Raw genomic sequence first — 20919 nt, forward strand, 5'->3', positions numbered from 1 at the left:
GGGGGAAATCCCAAAAAATTTGAGGAAATCCCCCAAAACATTTGAGGACATTTCGAGAAGTTTTGGGACACCCTGAAAAATTTGGGGACGCCCCAAAAATTCCCAGGATTTGGGGACCCCACCCCCAAATTTGGGGACCCCCCCTGATGACTCCAAAGCCCCTCCCCCATTTTTAGGGTCCCCTCCCCCAAATTTTGAGTCCCCTCCCCCATTTTTGGGTCCCTTCCCCCCAAATTTTGGGGTTCCCCCCTCCTCAATTTTGAGTCCCCTCCCCCCAAATTTTGGGGTCCCCTCCCCCCAGATTTTGGGGTCCCCTCCCCCCAATTTTGGGGTCCCCTCCCCTCAATTTTGGGGTCCCTTCCCCCCAAATTTTGGGGTCCCCCCCACGCCCCTCACGCCCCTCCCCCCTCACCGCCCCTCCCCCCCTCACAGCTCCCCCCCCTCCCCCCCCCGATGTTTTGGGGACCCCCCCCCAATTTTTTCCCTTTTCTCGTTGTTTTGTTTTTATTTTATTGGAATTTTTTATCCCCCCCTCCCCCCAAATAAAAACTTCTTCTGCTTCATTTGGGATTTTCGGGCTTTTTTGGGGTTTTTCTGGGGGGGTTTTGGGTTATTTTGGTGTGGGGGGTTTAATTTGGGATTTTTGGGGTTTTTTTGGGGAGGATTTGGTTTTTGGGAGGGGATTTTGGGTTTTTGGGGGGAGTTTGGGATCTTTTGTGGGGATTTTGTGGGGGATTGTGGGGTGGGGGTTTTATTTGGGGGGGGTTCTGGGGGTTTGGAGTTTTTGGGGTTTTTTTGGAAGGATTTTGGGGGGTTTTGGGGTGAGAGGGGTTTAATTTGAGGAGGTTTGGGGTTTTTTTGAGATTTTTTTGAGATTTTTTGAGGGGATTTGAGATTTTTTGGGGAGAGGTGGGGATTTTTGGGGGGTTTTTTGGGGATATTTTGGGTGGGATTTCAGCTCAATTTTTGGGAGGTTTCACCCCAAAATATTTGGGGGAGAGGGGTTGGAATTGGGGGGGCGGGGTTTGGAGGGGTCCCTGTGAATTTTTGGAGTCCCCCGGAAGAGCATCCGCGTGCTGCCCCGACCCTTTATGCAAATGTATGCAAATCAACCTACGCTAGCCCCGCCTTCTTCATGATTTCAGCGGAAAAGGCGGTGCTACGTAAAGACGCGATGACGTCATAACGCCCCTCCCAACGCCCTCATCGCGCCTGCGCCGCTCCCCCCCGCGCGCTCTGATTGGCCGAGCCTCTCCTCTCTATGATCACTGAGCCCGCCAGAGCGGCTCCTCTCGTCTCTATGGCCGCCCCTCCCTCCCGCCGCCCCGCCGCGCTCTCCCTGCTCCTTTCCCTCTCCCCTCCCTCTCTCCGCGCTCCCGCAGCTCCGCTCTCCCTCCTCAGCTCCTCCATCACCCTTCGCCATCACCCCCCGCGCCTCCGCCATGAGTCCTCCGGGGCGGCCAGAGCGCCGCCGGAAGTGAGGGGCGGGACCGGAAGTGGCGGGCGGTATAAAACCAGCGCGCAGGCGCCCGCGGCCTCTTTCGGGCGCGCGGCGAGGTCGGAGCGTGGCGTGAGGGGAGCGCGGGCAGGGCCGGGCCGGGCGGGTTTTGGGCTTAATTTGGGGCTTTTTGGGGTTATTTTGGGGTTATTTTGGGGTTATTTTGGGTTTTTGGGGTCCCCAACGCGTCCCTTGTGTTCCCCCGCAGGTCCCGGAGCCGCCATGGGCCGCAGGCCGGCGAGATGGTGAGGGCGTGACGTCAGAACGGGGGGGGGGCGTGACGTGGCACTGCCGCTGTGACGTCACTGGGGGGGTTAAAATGGGACTATTCAAATGAAGGGGTTGGGAAAAGGGGGGGGGTTGGGGGAAAAAAGGGAAAAATTTGGGTTAAAAATTTATTAGTTGGTGTTAAAATAGAAAAAATGGGGTTAAAAAAGGAAAATTTGGGGTTAAAAATGGAAAATTTGGGGTTAAAAAAGGAAAAATTGAAATTTAAAAGGGAGAAATAGGGATTGAAAAAGGGCTGGAGGCCTCATGAGTGGGGTAAAATGGGAATATTTGGGGTTAAAAGTGGAAAAATTGGAGTTAAAAATGGAATAATTGGGGTTGAAAAGGGAATTTTTGGGGTTTAAATTGAAAGACTTGGGATTCAGAAAGGTCTGGGGGTGTTAAAGAATTTTGGGGGGTTTTGGGTTGGGATTTTTGGGGATGGTTTGAGGATTTTTGGGTCATTTTTTGGGGATAATTTAGGAGAATTTCGGGGATATTTTAGGGGTTATTTCAGTGTTTTGTGGGGGATAATTTTGGGGATATTTTATTGATTTTTTAGGGATATTTCAGACCTTTTTTAATGGATATTTCAGTAATTTTTTGAGCTATAAATTCACCTTTTTCCCCCCATTTTTAACCCTTTTCTCCCCGCAGTTATCGCCAATTTTGGGGATATTTTAGGGGTTTTGGGGGGGATAATTTTGGGGATATTTTATTGATTTTTGGGGATATTTCAGGGTGTTTTTAAGGGCTATTTCAATGATTTTTTTGAGCTATAAATTCACCTTTTTCCCCCCATTTTTATCCCTTTTCTCCCCGCAGTTACCGCTAATTTTGGGGATATTTTAGGGGTTATTTCGGGGTTTTGTGGGGATAATTTTGGGGATATTTTATTGATCTTTTGGGGATATTTCAGGGTGTTTTTAAGGGCTATTTCAGTAATTTTTTGAGCTATAAATTCACCTTTTTCCCGCCATTTTTAACCTTTTCATCCCCCCAGTTACCCCTAATTTCAGGGATATTTTAGGGGTTTTGGGGGGAATAATTTTGGGGATATTTTATTGATTTTTTAGGGATATTTCAGGCCTTTTTTAATGGATATTTCAGTGATATTTTGAGCTATAAATTCACCTTTTCCCCCCATTTTAACCCTTTTCTCCCCACAGTTCCCGCCAATTTTGGGGATATTTTAGGGGTTATTTAGGGGTTTTGTGGGGATAATTTTGGGGATATTTTATTGTTTTTTTGGGAATATTTCAGGCCTTTTAAAATGGATATTTCAGTGATATTTTGAGCTATAAATTCACCTTTTTCCCCCCATTTTTAACCCTTTTCTCCCCGCAGTTACTGCTAATTTTGGGGATATTTTAGGGGGTTTTGGGGGGGATATTTTATTGATTTTTTGGGGATATTTTAGGGGTTTTGGGGGGGATATTTTATTGATTTTTTGGGGATATTTTAGGGTGTTTTTAATGGATATTTCAGTGAATTTTTGAGCTATAAATTCACCTTTTTTCCCCCATTTTTAACCCTTTTCTCCCCGCAGTTACCCCTAATTTTGGGGATATTTTAGGGATTTTGTGGGGATAATTTTGGGGATATTTTATTGATTTTTAATGGATATTTTAGGGTGTTTTTAAGGGCTATTTCATTGATATTTTGAGCTATAAATTCACCTTTTCCCCCCCATTTTTAACCCTTTTCTCCCCTCAGTTACCCCTAATTTTGGGGATATTTTAGAGATTTTGTGGGGATAATTTTGGGGATATTTTATTGATTTTTTAGGGATATTTCAGGGTGTTTTTAAGGGCTATTTCAGTGATTTTTTGAGCTATAAATTCACCTTTTCCCCCCCATTTTTAACCCTTTTATTCCCCCAGTTACCCCTAATTTTGGGGATATTTTAGGGTTTTGGGGGGGATAATTTTGGGGATATTTTAGGAGTTATTTCGGGGTTTTGTGGGGATATTTTATTGATTTTTTGGGGATATTTCAGGGCTTTTTTAAGGCATATTTCAATGATTTTTTTGAGCTATAAATTCACCTTTTTTCCCCCATTTTTAACCCTTTTCTCCCCTCAGTTACCCCTAATTTTGGGGATATTTTAGGGATTTTTTAGGGATAATTTTGAGGATATTTTATTGGTTTTTTAGGGATATTTTAGGGTATTTTTAAGGCATATTTCAGTAATTTTTGGAGCTATAAATTCACGTTTTCCCCCCCATTTTTAACCCTTTTCTCCCCTCAGTTACCGCTACTGCAAGAACAAACCCTACCCCAAGTCCCGCTTCTGCCGGGGGGTCCCGGGTGAGTCCCGACCCCAAAATCCCCCAAAAATCCCCCAAAAACCGGGGCTGGGACCCCCCAAAATCCTCCCCTGACCCCTCTGGGTGTCTCCCCCAGACCCAAAAATTCGAATTTTCGACCTGGGCCGGAAAAAAGCCAAAGTGGACGAGTTCCCCCTGTGCGGGCACATGGTGTCGGACGAGTACGAGCAGCTCAGCTCCGAGGGTAAAAACCGGGATTTTGGGGCAATTTGGGGCAATTTTGGGCAATTTGGGGGGGATCTGGGGAAAATTGGGGGGTTTGGGGGGGATCTTTGAAAAATTGGGAGTTTTTTGGGTGGATTTTTAGGGGAGATCTTTGAAATATTCGGGATTTTGGGGAGGATTTTTGGGGGAGATCTTTAAAAAAATTGAGAATTTTTGGGGGAGATCTTAAAAAAATTGGGGTTTTTGGGGGAGATGTTTAAAAAACTGGGAGTTTTGGGGAGGATTTTGGGGGAGATCTTTAAAAAATTTGGGTTTTCGGGGGAGATCTTTGAAAAATTGGGGGTTTAGGGGAGATCTTTAAGAAACTGGGGGTTTTGAGAGGATTTTTGGGGAAGATGTTTAAAAAATTGGGGGTTTTGGGGGAGATCTTATGAAAAATAAAGGGTTTTGGGGGAGAAATTGGGGGTTTTTTGAGGATTTTAGGGGCATTTTTGGGGGAGATCTTTAGAAAACTTGGGGGTTTTGGGGGAGATCTTTAAAAAATTGGGGGAGATGTTTGAAAAATTGGGGTCTTGGGAGGATTTTCAGGGGTTTTGTGGGAGATCTTTGAAATATTTGGGGTTTTGGGGAGGAGTTTTGGGGGAGATGTTTAAAAAATTTGGGTTTTGGGGGGGGAGTTTTGGGGGAGATCTTTGAAAAATTGGGGGTTTTGGGAGGATTTTAGGGGCATTTTTGGGGAAGATCTTTGAAAAATTGGAGGTTTTGGGAAGAGTTTGGGGGTTTTGGAAGGATTTTCTGGGGGATTTTGGGCAGATCCTTAAAAGTTTGGGGTTTTTGGGAGGGTTTTGAAGGGTTTGGGGAGGATTTTTGTCTAAAACTCAAAATTTAAAACCTGAATTCTTCACCTGAACACCCCAAATTTCCACCTGAAAAAACCCCAAACTTTCCAAGACGAGCCTTGAATTTTCACCTAAAAATGGCGAATTTTGGCCTAAAAACCTCAAATTTTCACCCAAAAACCCCAAATTTTTTCCTCAAACCCCCAAATTTCCCACTAAAACCCCCAAATTTCCCACAAAAAACTCCAAATTTTTTTCCTAAAACCCCCAAATTTCCACCTGAGAAAACCCCAAACTTTCCGCGACGAGCTGCGAATTTTGACCTAAAACTGGCGAATTTTGGCCTAAAAACCTCAAATTTTCACCTAAAAACCCCGGATTTTTTCTGGATTTTGTGGGGAGGGGTCTCAGCAATGTGAGGAGGGGTCCTGACCCCCCAAATTTCCCCTCCCCAGCCCTGGAGGCCGCCCGGATCTGCGCTAACAAGCACAGGGTGAAGGGCTGGGCATGCACCCAAAAACCCCAAATTTCCACCCAAAAACCCCAAATCTTTCCCTAAAACCCCCAAATTTTTTCCTCAAACCCCCAAATTTCCCACTAAAATCCCCAAATTTCCCACAAAAACCTCTGAATTTTTTTCCTAAAACCCCCAAATTTCCACCTGAAAAAGCCCCAAACTTTCTGAGACGAGCCTTGAATTTTCCCCTAAAACTGGCGAATTTTGGCCTAAAAACCTCAAATTTTCACCTAAAAACCCCAAATTTTTTCCTCAAACCCCCAAATTTCCCAGTAAAACCCCCAAATTTCCCACAAAAACCCCCAAATGTTTTTTCTAAAACCCCCAAATTTCCACCTGAAAAGCCCCAAACTTTCCGTGACGAGCCTTGAATTTTCACCTAAAAATGGCGAATTTTGGCCTAAAAACCTCAAATTTTCGCCTAAAAACTTGGGGTTTTTTTGTGGATTTTGTGGGGAGGGGTCTCAGCAATGTGAGGAGGGGTCCTGACCCCCCAAATTTCGCCCCCCCAGCCCTGGAGGCCGCCCGGATCTGCGCTAACAAGTACAGGGTGAAGAGCTGGGCATGCACCCAAAACCCCAAATTTCCACCCAAAAACTCCAAATCTTTCCCTAAAACCCCCAAATTTTTTTCTCAAACCTCCAAATTTCCCACTAAAACCCCCAAATTTCCCACAAAAACCTCTGAATTTTTTTCCTAAAACCCCCAAATTTCCACCTGAGAAAACCCCAAACTTTCCGAGACGAGCCTTGAATTTTCACCTAAAAATGGCGAATTTTGGCCTAAAAACCCCAAATTTTCGCCTAAAAACTTCGGATTTTTTTCTGGATTTTGTGGGGAGGGGTCTCAGCAATGTGAGGAGGGGTCCTGACCCCCCAAATTTCGCCCCCCCAGCCCTGGAGGCCGCCCGGATCTGCGCTAACAAGTACATGGTGAAGGGCTGGGCATGCACCCAAAAACCCCAAATTTCCACCCAAAAACCCCAAATTTTCACCTAAAACCCCCAAATTTGTTTTTCAAACCCCCAAATTTCCCTCTAAATCCCCCAAATTTCCCTCAAAAACCCCCAAATTTTTTTCCTAAAACCCCCAAATTTCCATCTGAAAAAGCCCCAAACTTTCCGAGACGAGCCGCGAATTTCCACCTAAAAACGGCGAATTTTGGCCTAAAAACCGCAAATTTTCACCTAAAACCCCCAAATTTTTTCCTCAAACCCCCAAATTTCCCACTAAAACCCCCAAATTTCCCTCAAAAACCCCCAAATTTTTTTACTAAAACCCCCGAATTTCCACCTGAAAAAGTCCCAAACTTTCTGAGACGAGCCTTGAATTTTCACGCAAAAATGGCGAATTTTGGCCTAAAAACCTCAAATTTTCGCCTAAAAACTTGGGGTTTTTTTGTGGATTTTGTGGGGAGGGGTCTCAGCAATGTGAGGAGGGGTCCTGACCCCCCAAATTTCGCCCCCCCAGCCCTGGAGGCCGCCCGGATCTGCGCTAACAAGCACAGGGTGAAGAGCTGGGCATGCACCCAAAAACCCCAAATTTCCACCCAAAAACCCCAAATTTTTTCCTCAAACCCCCAAATTTCCCACTAAAACCCCCAAATTTCCCACAAAAACCTCTAAATTTTTTCCTAAAACCCCCAAATTTCCACCTGAAAAAGCCCCAAACTTTCCGAGACAAGCCTTGAATTTTCATGTAAAAATGGCGAATTTTGGCCTAAAAACCTCAAATTTTCGCCTAAAAACTTGGGGTTTTTTTGTGGATTTTGTGGGGAGGGGTCTCAGCAATGTGAGGAGGGGTCCTGACCCCCCAAATTTCGCCCCCCCAGCCCTGGAGGCCGCCCGGATCTGCGCTAACAAGTACAGGGTGAAGGGCTGGGCATGCACCCAAAAACCCCAAATTTCCACCCAAAAACCCCGAATCTTTCCCTAAAACCCCCAAATTTTTTTCTCAGACCCCCAAATTTCCCACTAAAACCCCCAAATTTCCCACAAAAACCTCCAAATTTCCACCTGAAAAAGCCCCAAACTTTCTGAGACGAGCCTTGAATTTTCACCTAAAACTGGCAAATTTTGGCCTAAAAACTTCAAATTTTCACCTAAAAACTTCGGGTTTTTTTCTGCATTTTGTGGGGAGGGGTCTCAGCAATGTGAGGAGGGGTCCTGACCCCCCAAATTTCCCCTCCCCAGCCCTGGAGGCCGCCCGGATCTGCGCTAACAAGTACATGGTGAAGAGCTGCGGCAAGGACGGCTTCCACATCCGCGTGCGCCTGCACCCCTTCCACGTCATCCGCATCAACAAAATGCTCTCCTGTGCCGGGGCCGACAGGTGGGGCACCCCAAAATCTCCAGGGGGACCCCAAAATCACCGGGGGGACCCCGAAATCACCAGGGGGACCCCAAAATCCTGGGGGGGTTCCTGGAGTTTTGGGGAGATTCTGAAAGTTGAAGGGGAGAAGTTTCGGGGATGGGATCATGGGAAGGTCCCCATGAATTGGGGGTGTCTTAAAATTTGGGGGTCTTGGAGATCCTTTTGGGGGTCCCCAAAATCTTCAGCGGGACCCCGAAATCCTCAGGGGAACCCCGAAATTCTGGGGGGTTCCTGGAGTTTTGGGGGCGTTCCTGAAGTTAAAGGGGAGAAGTTTCCAGGAGTGGTTTGGGAATGGGGTCTTGGGAAGGTCCCCATGAATTGGGGGTGTCCTAAAATTTGGGGGGGGCTTTGAGATCCTTTTGGGGGTCCCCAAAATCTTCAGGGGGACCCCGAAATCCTCAGGGGGACCCCGAAATTCTGGGGGGGATCCTTGAAGTTTTGGGGGCGTTCCTAAAGCTAAAGGGGAGAAGTTTCCGGGATGGGTCGTGGGAAGGTCCCCCCTAAATTAGGGGTGGTGTAAAATTTGGGGGCATCTTTGAGGTCCGTTTTGGGGGTCCCCAAAATCTCCAGGGGGACCCCGAAATCCTCAGGGGGACCCCGAAATTCTGGGGGGGTTCCTGGAGTTTTGGGGAGATTCCGAAAGTTGAAGGGGAGAAGTTTTGGGGATGGGTCATGGGAAGGTCCTCCCTAAATTGGGGGTGTCCTAAAATTTGGGGGTCTTTGAGATCCCTTTTGGGGGTCCTCAAAATCTCCAGGGGGACCCCAAAATGACGGGGGGGACCCCGAAATCCTCAGGGGGACCCCAAAATCCTGGGGGGGTTCCTGGAGTTTTGGGGGGGTTCCCAAAGTTGAAGGGGAGAAGTTTCGGGGATGGGTTGTGGGAAGGTCCCCATGAATTGGGGGTGTCCTAAAATTTGGGGGTCTTGGAGATCCCTTTTGGGGGACCCCGAAATCACCAGGGGAACCCCAAAATCCTCAGGGGAACCCTGAAATTCTGGGGGGGTTCCTGGAGTTTTGGGGAGATTCCGAAAGTTGAAGGGGAGAAGTTTCGGGGATGGGTCATGGGAAGGTTGCCCTGAATTGGGGGTGTCCTAAAATTTGGGGGTCTTTGAGATCCCTTTTGGGTGTCCCCAAAATGCTCAGAGTCCCCGAAATCACCGGGGGGACCCCAAGATCCTCAGGGCAACCCCAAGATCCTCAGGGGGACCCCAAAATTCTGGGGGCGTTCCTGAAGCTAAAGGGGAGAAGTTTCTGGGATGGGATCATGGGAAGGTCCCCCTGAATTGGGGGTGTCCTAAAATTTGGGGGTCTTGGAGATCCTTTTGGGGTCCCCAAAGTCTTCAGGGGGACCCTGAAATCCTCAGGGAGTCCCCGAAATCCTCAGGGGAACCCCGAAATCCTGGGGGCGTTCCTGGAGTTTTGGGGAGGTTCCCAAAGTTAAAGGGGAGAAGTTTCGGGGATGGGTCATGGGAAGGTCCCCATGAATTGGGGGTGTCCTAAAATTTGCAGGGGTCCCCAAAATCCTCAGCTCATTAAGCCATTAATTAGGCCATTAATTGCCCCACAACTAATTAAGCCATTAATGAACCCATTAGTTGCCCTCAGCTCATTAACCTGTTCATTAACCTGTTAATTGCCCACAGCTCATTAAGCCATTGATTAGGCCAATACTTGCCTTCACCTCATTAGGCCATTCATTAACCGATTAATTACCGCAGCTAATTAAGCCATTAATTAACCCATTAATAACCCTCAGCCCATTAACCCGTTAATCACCTGTTAATTACTGCAGCTCATTAACCCATTAATTACCACAGCTCATTAACCCATTAATCACCCGTTAATTACCGCAGCTAATTAAGCCGTTAATTACCCCGTTAATTACCACAGCTCATTAAGCCGTTTATTAACCTGTTAATTACCGCAGCTCATTAAGCCATTAATGAACCCGTTGATTACCCGCAGCTCATTAAGCCGTTCATTACCCCGTTAATTACCCCCAGCTCATTACCCCATTAATTACCGCAGCTAATTAAGCCGTTCATTACCCCGTTAATTACCGCAGCTAATTAAGCCCTTCATTACCCGTTAATTACCGCAGCTAATTAAGCCGTTCATTACCCCGTTAATTACCGCAGCTAATTAACCCATTAATTACCCCATAAATTACCGCAGCTAATTACCCGTTAATTACCCTGTTAATTACCGCAGCTCATTACCCCATTAATTACCGCAGCTCATTACCCCGTTAACCACCCGTTAATTACCTGCAGCTCATTATCCCGTTAATTACCGCAGCTAATTAAGCCGTTCATTACCCCGTTAATTACCCCAGCTCATTACCCCGTTAATTACCGCAGCTAATTAAGCCCTTCATTAACCCATTAATTACCGCAGCTAATTAAGCCGTTCATTACCCCGTTAATTACCGCAGCTAATTAACCCATTAATTACCCCATAAATTACCGCAGCTAATTACCCGTTAATTACCCTGTTAATTACCGCAGCTCATTACCCCATTAATTACCGCAGCTCATTACCCCGTTAACCACCCGTTAATTACCTGCAGCTCATTATCCCGTTAATTACCGCAGCTAATTAAGCCGTTCATTACCCCGTTAATTACCCCAGCTCATTACCCCGTTAATTACCGCAGCTAATTAAGCCCTTCATTAACCCATTAATTACCGCAGCTAATTAAGCCGTTCATTACCCCGTTAATTACCGCAGCTAATTAACCCATTAATTACCCCATAAATTACCGCAGCTAATTACCCGTTAATTACCCTGTTAATTACCGCAGCTCATTACCCCGTTAATTACCGCAGCTCATTACCCCGTTAACCACCCGTTAATTACCTGCAGCTCATTATCCCGTTAATTACCGCAGCTAATTAAGCCGTTCATTACCCCGTTAATTACCCCCAGCTAATTACCCCATTAATTACCGCAGCTAATTAAGCCATTAATCACCCGTTAATTACCGCAGCTAATTAAGCCGTTAATCACCCGTTAATTACCGCAGCTAATTAAGCCCTTCATTACCCCATTAATTACCGCAGCTCATTAAGCCCTTCATTACCCATTAATTACCGCAGCTAATTAAGCCCTTCATTACCCCGTTAATTACCGCAGCTCATTAACCCATTAATTACCCCGTTAATTACCGCAGCTAATTAAGCCCTTCATTACCCCGTTAATTACCCCAAGCTCATTAACCCGTTAATTACCGCAGCTAATTAAGCCCTTCATTACCCATTAATTACCGCAGCTCATTAAGCCCTTCATTACCCATTAATTACCGCAGCTAATTAAGCCCTTCATTACCCGTTAATTACCGCAGCTAATTAAGCCCTTCATTACCCGTTAATTACCGCAGCTCATTAACCCATTAATTACCCCGTTAATTACCGCAGCTAATTAAGCCGGCCGTGCCCCTCCCCCTGGGGCCCGGCGTGCAGTGGCTGCGCACAGAGACCCCTCCCCCCCCGGCTGTGTAGGGACCCCTCCCCCACCTGGGGGGGCTCCCAAAGGGGCCGGGGGGACAAAAACCCCAAAAAAACCTAAAAAAACCCAAAAAAACCAAAAATACCCTGGGGGGGGCAAAAACCCCAAAAATACCCAAAAAAACCCCAAAAATACCCAAAGAAAACCCCAAAAAAAGCCAAAAATACCCCAAAAATACCCCGGGGGGACAAAAACCCAAAAAAAACCCAAAAATACCCGGGGGGGGGGGGGGCAAAAACCCCAAAAAAATCCAAAATACCCCGGGGGGGCAAAAAACCCAAAAAAACCCAAAAAAAACCCCCAAAAATACCCCCAAAAAAACCCAGAATACCCCGGGGGCGCAAAAAACCCAAAAAAAACCCCAAAATACCCGCAGGGCAAAAAACCCCAAAATACCCCAAAAAAACCCAAAATACCCCGGGGCGCAAAAACCCCAAAAAAACCCGAAAATACCCCCCAAAAAAACCCAAAATACCCTGGGGGGCAAAATACCCCGGGGGGCAGCAAAAAACCCCAAAAAAAACCCCAAAAAAACCCCAAAAAAACCGAAATAACCCAGGGGGACAAAAACCCCCAAAAAACCCCAAAAAAATCCCAAAATACCCTGGGGGTTGCGGAAAAAAAAAACCCAAAATACCCCGGGGGGGGGTAAAAATCTCCCCTGGGGGGTAAAAAACCCAAACTGGGGGGGATAAAACCCCAAAATCGTCTCAGGGGGGGCCAGGATTGCTCTGGGGGCACCAAAAATCCCCCCAGGGATGGGTCTGGGGTCCCTTTGGGTCTGGAATTGGGTCTGGGGTCTCTGGGTGTGTAAATGGATCTGGGGTCTCAGGGCAGGTCTGGAATTGGGTCTGGGGTCTCTGAGTGTGTGTCTGTAATTGGGTCTGGGGTCTCAGGGCAGGTCTGGAATTGGGTCTGGGGTCCCTTGTGTGTGTGTCTGTAATTGGGTCTGGGGTCTCTGTGTGGGTCTGAAATTGGGTCTGGGGTCTCCCCATGCTGAGCCCTCCCCAATTTCCCCCTGGCAGGCTGCAGACAGGGGTGTGGGCTTGGGTCTGTAATTGGGTCTGGGGTCTCTCTTTGTGCCCAGACTCCAGACCAGGATGTGCGGGGCCTTCGGGAAGCCTCAGGGCACGGTGGCCCGGGTGCATTGTCAGTGGGTCTGGGGTCTCTGGGTGTTTCTGTAAATGGGTCTGGGGTCTCACTGTGTGTCTATAATTGGGTCTGGGGTCTCAGGGTGTGTCCGTAATTGGGTCTGGGGTCTCAGGGCAGGTCAGTAATTGGGTCTGGGGTCTGTAATTGGGTCTGGGGTCTGTAATTGGGTCTGGGGTCTCAGGGCAGGTCTGTAATTGGGTCTGGGGTCTCTCTCCCCCAAACTCCAGACCGGGATGCGCGGGGCCTTCAGGAAGCCGCAGGGCCTGGGTGCATTGTCAGTGGGTTTGGGTGTATCTGTAAATGGGTTTGGGGTCTCTGGGTGTTTCTGTAATTGGGTCTGGGGTCTGTAATTGGGTCTGGGGTCTGTAATTGGGTCTGGGGTCTCTCTCTCCCAGGCTGCAGACCGGCATGCGTGGAGCCTTCGGGAAGCCGCAGGGCACGGTGGGATGGGTGCATTGACAGTGGCTCTGGGCTGGGTTTGGGGTCTATAATTGGGTCAGTAATTGGGTCTGGGGTCTGTAATTGGGTCTGGGGTCTCAGGGCAGGTCTGTAAATGGGTCTGGGGTCTGTAATTGGGTCTGGGGTCTCTCTGCCCCCCAGGCCGCAGACAGGAATGCGTGGAGCCTTCGGGAAGCCGCAGGGCACGGGTGCATTGTCAGTGGGTTTGGGTGTATCTGTAAATGGGTCTGGGGTCTATAATTGTGTCTGTAGTTGGGTCTGGGGTCTCTGGGTGTTTCTGTAAATGGGTCTGGGGTCTCAGGGCAGGTCAGTAATTGGGTCTGGGGTCTGTAATTGGGTCTGGGGTCTCTCTTTGTGCCCAGGCTGCAGACCGGGATGCGCGGAGCCTTCGGGAAGCCTCAGGGCACGGTGGCCCGGGTGCATTGTCAGTGGGTCTGGGGTCTCTGGGTGTGTCTGTAAATGGGTCTGGGGTCTCTGGGTGTGTCTATAATGGGGTCTGGGGTCTATAATTGGGTCTGGGGTCTATAATTGGGTCTGGGGTCTCTCTGCCCCCCAGGCTCCAGACCGGGATGCGCGGGGCCTTCGGGAAGCCTCAGGGCACGGTGGGATGGGTGCATTGTCAGTGGGTCTGGGCTGGGTTTGGGGTCTATAATTGGGTCAGTAATTGGGTCTGGGGTCTGTAATTGGGTCTGGGGTCTCTCTTTGTGCCCAGGCTCCAGACCGGCATGCGCGGAGCCTTCGGGAAGCCGCAGGGCACGGTGGCCTGGGTGCATTGTCAGTGGGTCTGGGTGTTTCTGTAATTGGGTCTGGGGTCTGTAATTGGGTCTGGGGTCTATAATTGGGTCTGGGGTCTCTCTGCCCCCCAGGCTCCAGACCGGGATGCGCGGGGCCTTCGGGAAGCCTCAGGGCACGGTGGCATTGTCAGTGGGTTTGGGGTCTCTGTGTGTGTCTATAATTGGGTCTGGGGTCTCAGTGCAGGTCAGTAAATGGGTCTGGGGTCAGTAATTGGGTCTGGGGTCTGTAATTGGGTCTGGGGTCTCTCTTTGTGCCCAGGCTGCAGACCGGGATGTGCGGGGCCTTCGGGAAGCCGCAGGGCACGGTGGGATGGGTGCATTGACAGTGGGTCTGGGTGTATCTGTAAATGGGTCTGGGGTCTGTAATTGGGTCTGGGGTCTATAATTGGGTCTGGGGTCTCTGGGCAGGTCAGTAATTGGGTCTGGGGTCTCTCTGCCCCCCCAGACTCCAGACCGGGATGCGTGGGGCCTTCGGGAAGCCGCAGGGCACGGTGGCGCGGGTGCATTGTCAGTGGGTCTGGGTGTGTCTGTAATTGGGTCTGGGGTCTGTAATTGGGTCTATAATTGGGTCTGGGGTCTCTGTGTGTGTCTATAATTGGGTCTGGGGTCTCTCTGCCCCCCAGGCTCCAGACAGGGATGCGTGGAGCCTTCGGGAAGCCACAGGGCACGGTGGGATGGGTGCATTGACAGTGGCTCTGGGGTCTCTGTGTGTGTCTGTAATTGGGTCTGGGGTCTATAACTGGGTCAGTAAATGGGTCTGGGGTCTGTAATTGGGTCTGGGGTCTCTGTATTGATCCAGACTCCAGACCAGGATGCGCGGGGCCTTCGGGAAGCCGCAGGGCACGGTGGGATGGGTGCATTGTCAGTGGGTTTGGGTGTATCTGTAAATGGGTCTGGGGTCTGTAATTGGGTCTGGGGTCTATAATTGGGTCTGGGGTCTCTGGGCAGGTCAGTAATTGGGTCTGGGGTCTCTCTGCCCCCCAGGCTGCAGACTGGCATGCGTGGAGCCTTCGGGAAGACGCAGGGCCTGGGTGCATTGTCAGTGGGTTTGGGTGTTTCTGTAATTGGGTTTGGGGTCTCAGGGCAGGTCTGTAATTGGGTCTGGGGTCTGTAATTGGGTCTGGGGTCTCTCCATCCCCCAGACTCCAGACCAGGATGCGTGGAGCCTTCGGGAAGCCGCAGGGCCTGGGTGCATTGTCAATGGGTTTAGGGTCTCTGGGTGTGTCCGTAATTGGGTCTGGGGTCTCAGGGCAGGTCTGTAATTGGGTCTGGGGTCTGTAATTGGGTCTGGGGTCTCAGTCTGTGTCTATAATTGGGTCTGGGGTCTGTAATTGGGTCTGGGGTCTCTCTTTGTGCCCAGGCTCCAGACCGGGATGCGTGGAGCCTTCGGGAAGCTGCAGGGCACGGTGGGATGGGTGCATTGACAGTGGGTCTGGGCTGGGTTTGGGGTCTATAATTGGGTCTGTAATTGGGTCTGGGGTCTCAGGGCAGGTCAGTAAATGGGTCTGGGGTCTGTAATTGGGTCCGGGGTCTATAATTGGGTCTCTAATTGGGTCTGGGGTCTGTCTTTGTGCCCAGGCTCCAGACAGGGATGCGTGGAGCCTTCGGGAAGCCTCAGGGCACGGTGGGATGGGTGCATTGACAGTGGGTCTGGGCTGGGTCTGGGGTCTCAGGGTGTGTCTGTAATTGGGTCTGGGGTCTATAATTGGGTCTGGGGTCTCTGTGTGTGTCCCCAGGCTCCAGACAGGGATGCGTGGGGCGGAGCCTTCAGGAAGCTGCAGGGCACGGGTGCATTGTCAGTGGGTCTGGGTGTTTCAGTCTGTGTCTATAATTGGGTCTGGGGTCTCAGTCTGTGTCTATAATTGGGTCTGGGGTCTGTAATTGGGTCTGGGGTCTCAGTCTGTGTCTATAATTGGGTCTGGAGTCTATAATTGGGTCTGGGGTCTATAATTGGGTCTGGGGTCTCTCTGCCCCCCAGGCTGCAGACCGGGATGCGTGGAGCCTTCGGGAAGCCTCAGGGCACGGTGGGATGGGTGCATTGTCAGTGGGTTTGGGTGTATCTGTAAATGGGTCTGGGGTCTCAGGGCAGGTCTGTAATTGGGTCTGGGGTCTCTGTGTGTGTCTATAATTGGGTCTGGGGTCTCTGGGTGTGTCAGTAAATGGGTCTGGGGTCTCTGTGTGTATCCAGGCTCCAGACCGGGATGCGTGGAGCCTTCGGGAAGCCGCAGGGCACGGTGGCGCGGGTGCATTGTCAGTGGGTTTGGGCTGGGTTTGGGCTCTCTGGGTGTGTCTGTAAATGGGTCTGGGGTCTATAATTGGGTCTGGGGTCTCTGTGTGTATCCAGGCTGCAGACAGGAATGCGTGGAGCCTTCGGGAAGCCTCAGGGCACGGTGGCCCGTGTCCACATTGGCCAGGTGATCATGTCCATCCGCACCAAGGCCCAGAACAAGGAGCACGTGGTGGAGGCGCTCAGGAGAGCCAAGTTCAAGTTCCCGGGGCGCCAGAAGGTACCGGGGCACCCCAAAAAACCGGGGGGGAACCCCAAAAAATGGGGGGGAAACCCCAAAAAACGGGGGGGAACCCCAAAAAACTGGGGAGAAACCCCAAAAATTCAGGGGGAAACCCCAAAAATGGGGGGGAACCCCAAAAACTGGGGGAGGGGCCAAAAAACTCGGGAGAAACCAAAAAAACTCAGGGAGGGGAACCCCAGGAACTTGGGGAGGGGAACTCCAAAAACGCGGGGGGCGAACCCCAAAACACTCAGGGGGGAACCCCAAAAACTGAGGGAGGAACTTAAAAATTCAGGGGGAAACCCCAAAAATTCAGGGGGAAACCCCAAAAAACTTGGGAGGAACCAAAAAAAACTCAGGGGCAGGGGAACCCCAAAAAAACTGGGGGGGAACCCCAAAAAATGGGGGGAGCCCAATAAACAGGGGGGGAACCCCAAAAACTGCGGGGGAACCCCAAAAAACTCGGGGGGGAAACCCCAAAAACTTGGGGGGAACCCAAAAAACCTCAGGGGCATGGGGAACCCCAAAAAACTGGGAGGGAAAACCCAAAAACTTGGGAGGAACCCAAAAACTCGGGGGAGGAACCCCAAAAACTCGAGGGGCACCCCAAAACTCAGGGGGACCCCAAAAAACTCAGGGAACACCCCAAAAACTCAGGGGACACCCCAGAAAACTGGAATGGAACCCCAAAAAATTCAGGAGGCACCCAAAGGGTTCTGGGGGGCACCCAAAGGGTTCTGGGACACTCAAAGGGTTCTGGGGCACCCCAAAAAAATCTGGGGGGCACCCCAAAAATTTGGGGGGTAGTGGAGTGCCCCAAAATTTATGGGGATGTTGAGTTAAGGGGATGAGGAGGAAAATGGGAATTTTTTGGGGTGCCAGAAGGTCTTAAGAAGGTTTGGGGTGCCCCAAATTTTGCTGTGGGGAGGTTTTGGGGTCCCCCTGATGGATTTTTGGGGTCCCCCCAAATTCCACATCTCCATTAAATTGGGGTTCACCAATGTGGGGGACCCCAAAAATCCAAAGGGGAGTTCACGGTGCTGAAAACCTTTACAAAACTGGGATGGGGGCACCTGGAGACCCCCAGATTTTGCTGTGGGGGATTTTTGGGGTCCCCCTGATGGATTTTTGGGGTTCCCCCAAATTCCACATCTCCAAGAAATTGGGGTTCACCAACTTTTGGGGACCCCAAAAATCCAAACTTCAAACGAGGGGATTCCCCAACATGTGGGGACCCCAAAAATCCAAACTTCCAACCAGGGGGTTCCCAAAATCCTTTAAACCAATGGGATGGGGGCACCTGGAGACCCCCAGACTTTGCTGTGGGGGATTTTTGGGGTCCCCCTGATGGATTTTTGGGGTCCCCTCAAATTCCACATCTCCAAGAAATTGGGGTTCACCAACTTTTGGGGACCCCAAAAATCCAAACTTCAAACGAGGGGATTCCCCCAACGTGTGGGGACCCCAAAAATCCAAACTTCCAACCAGGGGGTTCCCAAAATCCTTTAAACCAATGGGATGGGGTCACCAGGAGACCCCCAGACTTTGCTGTGGGGGATTTTTGGGGTCCCCCTGACCATTTTTTGGGGTTCCCCTGACCATTTTTTGGGGTCCCCCAGATCCACATCTCTACCAAGTGGGGTTCACCAACATGGGGGGACCCCAAAAAATCCCAAATCCAAACAAAGGGGGGTTCACGGTGCTGAAATCCTTGAAACCAATGGGATGGGGGCACCTGGAGACCCCCAGATTTTGCTGTGGGGGAATTTTGGGGTCCCCCTGACGGATTTTTGGGGTCCCCCCAAATTCCACATCTCCATTAAATGGGGGTTCACCAATGTGGGGGACCCCAAAAATCCAAAGGGGGGTTCACAGTGCTGAAAACCTTTACAAAACTGGGATGGGGGCACCTGGAGACCCCCAGATTTTGCTGTGGGGGAATTTTGGGGTCCCCCTGACCATTTTTTGGGGTCCCCCCAAATTCCACATCTCCATTAAATTGGGGTTCACCAATGTGGGGGCCCCAAAAATCCAAACAAGGGGAGTTCACGGTGCTGAAAACCTTTACAAAACTGGGATGGGGGCACCCGGAGACCCCCAAATTTTGCTGTGGGGGATTTTTGGGGTCCCCCTGACGGATTTTTGGGGTCCCCCTGACGGATTTTTGGGGTCCCCCAGATCCACATCTCCAAGAAATGGGGCTTCACCAACATGGGGGACTCCAAAAAGTCCCAAATTAAAACAAAGGGGAATTCACGGTTCCCAAAATCCTTTAAACCAATGGGATGGGGGCACCTGGAGACCCCCAAATTTTACTGTGGGGAGGTTTTGGGGTCCCCCTGACGGATTTTTGGGGTTCCCCCAAATTCCACATCTCTACAAAGTGGGGCTTCACCAACATGAGGACCCCAAAAATCCAAAGGGGAGTTCACAGTGCTGAAAACCTTTACAAAACTGGGATGGGGGCACCTGGAGACCCCCAGATTTTGCTGTGGGAGATTTTTGGGGTCCCCCTGACCATTTTTTGGGGTTCCCCAGATCCACATCTCCAAGAAATGGGGGCTCACCAATGTGGGGGGACCCCAAAAATCCAAACTTCCAACAAGGGGATTCCCCAACGTGTGGGGACCCCAATACCCAAACTTCCAACCAGGGGGTTCCCAAAATCCTTAAAACCAATGGGATGGGGGCACCTGGAGACCCCCAGTTTTTGCTGTGGGGGATTTTTGGGGTCCCCCTGACCATTTTTTGGGGTTCCCCCAAATTCCACATCTCTACAAAGTGGGGCTTCACCAACATGAGGACCCCAAAAATCCAAACAAGGGGAGTTCACGGTGCTGAAATCCTTGAAATCAATGGGATGGGGGCACCTGGAGACCCCCAGTTTTTGCTGCGGGGGATTTTTGGGGTCCCCCTGATGGATTTTTGAGGTTCCCCTGACGGATTTTTGGGGTCCCCCCAGATCCACATCCCCATTAAATGGGGCTTCACCAACGTGTGGGGACCCCAAAAAGTCCCAAATTAAAACAAAGGGGAGTTCACGGTTCCCAAAATCCTTAAAACCAATGGGATGGGGAGACCTGGACACCCCCAGACTTTGCTTTGGGGTGGTTTTGGGGTCCCCCTGACGGATTTTTGGGGTCCCCCAGATCCACATCTCCATTAAATTGGGTGTTCACCAACTTTTGGGGACCCCAAAAATCCAAACTTCCAACCAGGGGGTTCCCAAAATCCTTTACACCAATGGGATGGGGGCACCTGGAGACCCCCAGATTTTGCTGTGGGGGAATTTTGGGGTTCCCCCAAATTCCACATCTCCATTAAATGGGGGTTCACCAACTTTTGGGGACCCCAAATACCCAAACTTCAAACAAAGGGGAATTCATGGTGCTGAAAACCTTGAAACCAATGGGATGGGGGCACCTGGAGACCCCCAAATTTTGCTGTGGGTGGGTTTTGGGGTCCCCCTGACGGATTTTTGGGGTCCCCCTGACGGATTTTTGGGGGTCCCTCAGATCCACATCTCCAAGAAATGGGGCTTCACCAAGTTCAACGCCGACGCCTTCGAGGAAATGGTGGCCCAGAAGCGCCTGATCCCCGACGGCTGCGGGGTCAAATACGTCCCTGCCCGGGGGCCCCTGGATCGCTGGAGGGCCCTGCACGCCTGAAAAACCCAAAAAAACCCCAAAAAAACCCCAAAAACACCTCGGGAACCCCCCCAGAACCCGCGGGGAACCCAAAACCTGCGGGGAACCCCAAAATCTGGGAGGAACCCGGGTGGGTTTGGGGGGCTCTGGGTGGAATAAAAGGGTTTGGATCCTTCCCTGCTGGCACCGTTTGGGTTTTTTGGGGGATTTGGGGTTTTTTGAGGGGGGGATTTGGGGTTTTTGGGGGGGATTTGGGGTTTTTGAGGTTAGAGGTGGTCCCTGGTTTTGTTCCTGTTGGGTTTTGGGGGATTTGGGGTTTTCTGGGGAGGATTTGGGGTTTTTTGGGGAGGATTTGGGGTCAGGGAGGGGTCCCTGGGTTTTGTCCCTGTAGGGTTTTGGGGAGGATTTGGGGTTTTTTGGGTGGGAGGATTTGGGGTTTTTTGAGGGGAATTTGGGGTTTTTTGAGGGGAATTTAGGGGTTTTGGGGGGGGGATTTGGGGTTTTTGAGGGGGAATTTGGGGTTTTTTGAGGGGAATTTGGGGTTTTTTGAGGGGAATTTGGGGTCGGGGGAGGGGTCCCTGGGTTTTGTCCTGTTGGGTTTGGGGGGGATTTGGGTTTTTTTGGGTGGGAGGATTTGGGTTTTTTTGGGGGGTATTTGGGGTTTTTTTGGGGGGGGAATTTGGGTTTTTGGGGGGGAATCTTGGGGTTTTTTGGGTTCAGGGGGGTCCCAGGTTTTGTCCCTGTTGGGGTTTGGGCGGGATTTGGGGTTTTTTGGGGAGGATTTGGGATTTTTTGGGGGGGAATTTGGGGTCGGGGGGGGGGGGTCCCTGGGTTTTGTCCCTGTTGTTTCTGTGGGGGATTT

The 20919-nt window shown here is 50.5% G+C and overlaps 1 protein-coding gene and 1 non-coding gene across 3 annotated transcripts; both read left to right on the forward strand.

Annotated features, from left to right (window-relative positions):
• The first annotated feature begins 1535 nt into the window (after positions 1–1535).
• On the forward strand, positions 1536–20232 carry LOC143692326 (large ribosomal subunit protein uL16). 2 transcript variants are annotated; one of them, XM_077172512.1, is made up of 7 exons: positions 1536–1573; positions 1705–1743; positions 4017–4075; positions 4172–4279; positions 7808–7946; positions 16245–16407; positions 18589–18768. In XM_077172512.1, the coding sequence occupies exons 2-7, from the start codon at positions 1721–1723 to the stop codon at positions 18751–18753; spliced, it is 657 nt and encodes a 218-aa protein (XP_077028627.1). In that variant the 5' UTR covers positions 1536–1573; positions 1705–1720; the 3' UTR covers positions 18754–18768. The 2 variants fall into 2 exon arrangements, with proteins under 2 accessions (XP_077028627.1, XP_077028628.1); XM_077172513.1 differs by lacking the exon at positions 18589–18768 and adding an exon at positions 19926–20232 and having other exon boundaries at positions 1549–1573.
• Positions 11399–11538, forward strand: LOC143692345 (small nucleolar RNA SNORA70). Its single transcript, XR_013180285.1, has one exon. It is a non-coding gene; the product is annotated as a small nucleolar RNA SNORA70 (small nucleolar RNA).
• Positions 20233–20919: the final 687 nt, after the last annotated feature.

Source organism: Agelaius phoeniceus, chromosome 38 (assembly GCF_051311805.1).
Source record: "Agelaius phoeniceus isolate bAgePho1 chromosome 38, bAgePho1.hap1, whole genome shotgun sequence".
Classification (NCBI taxonomy): domain Eukaryota; kingdom Metazoa; phylum Chordata; class Aves; order Passeriformes; family Icteridae; genus Agelaius; species Agelaius phoeniceus.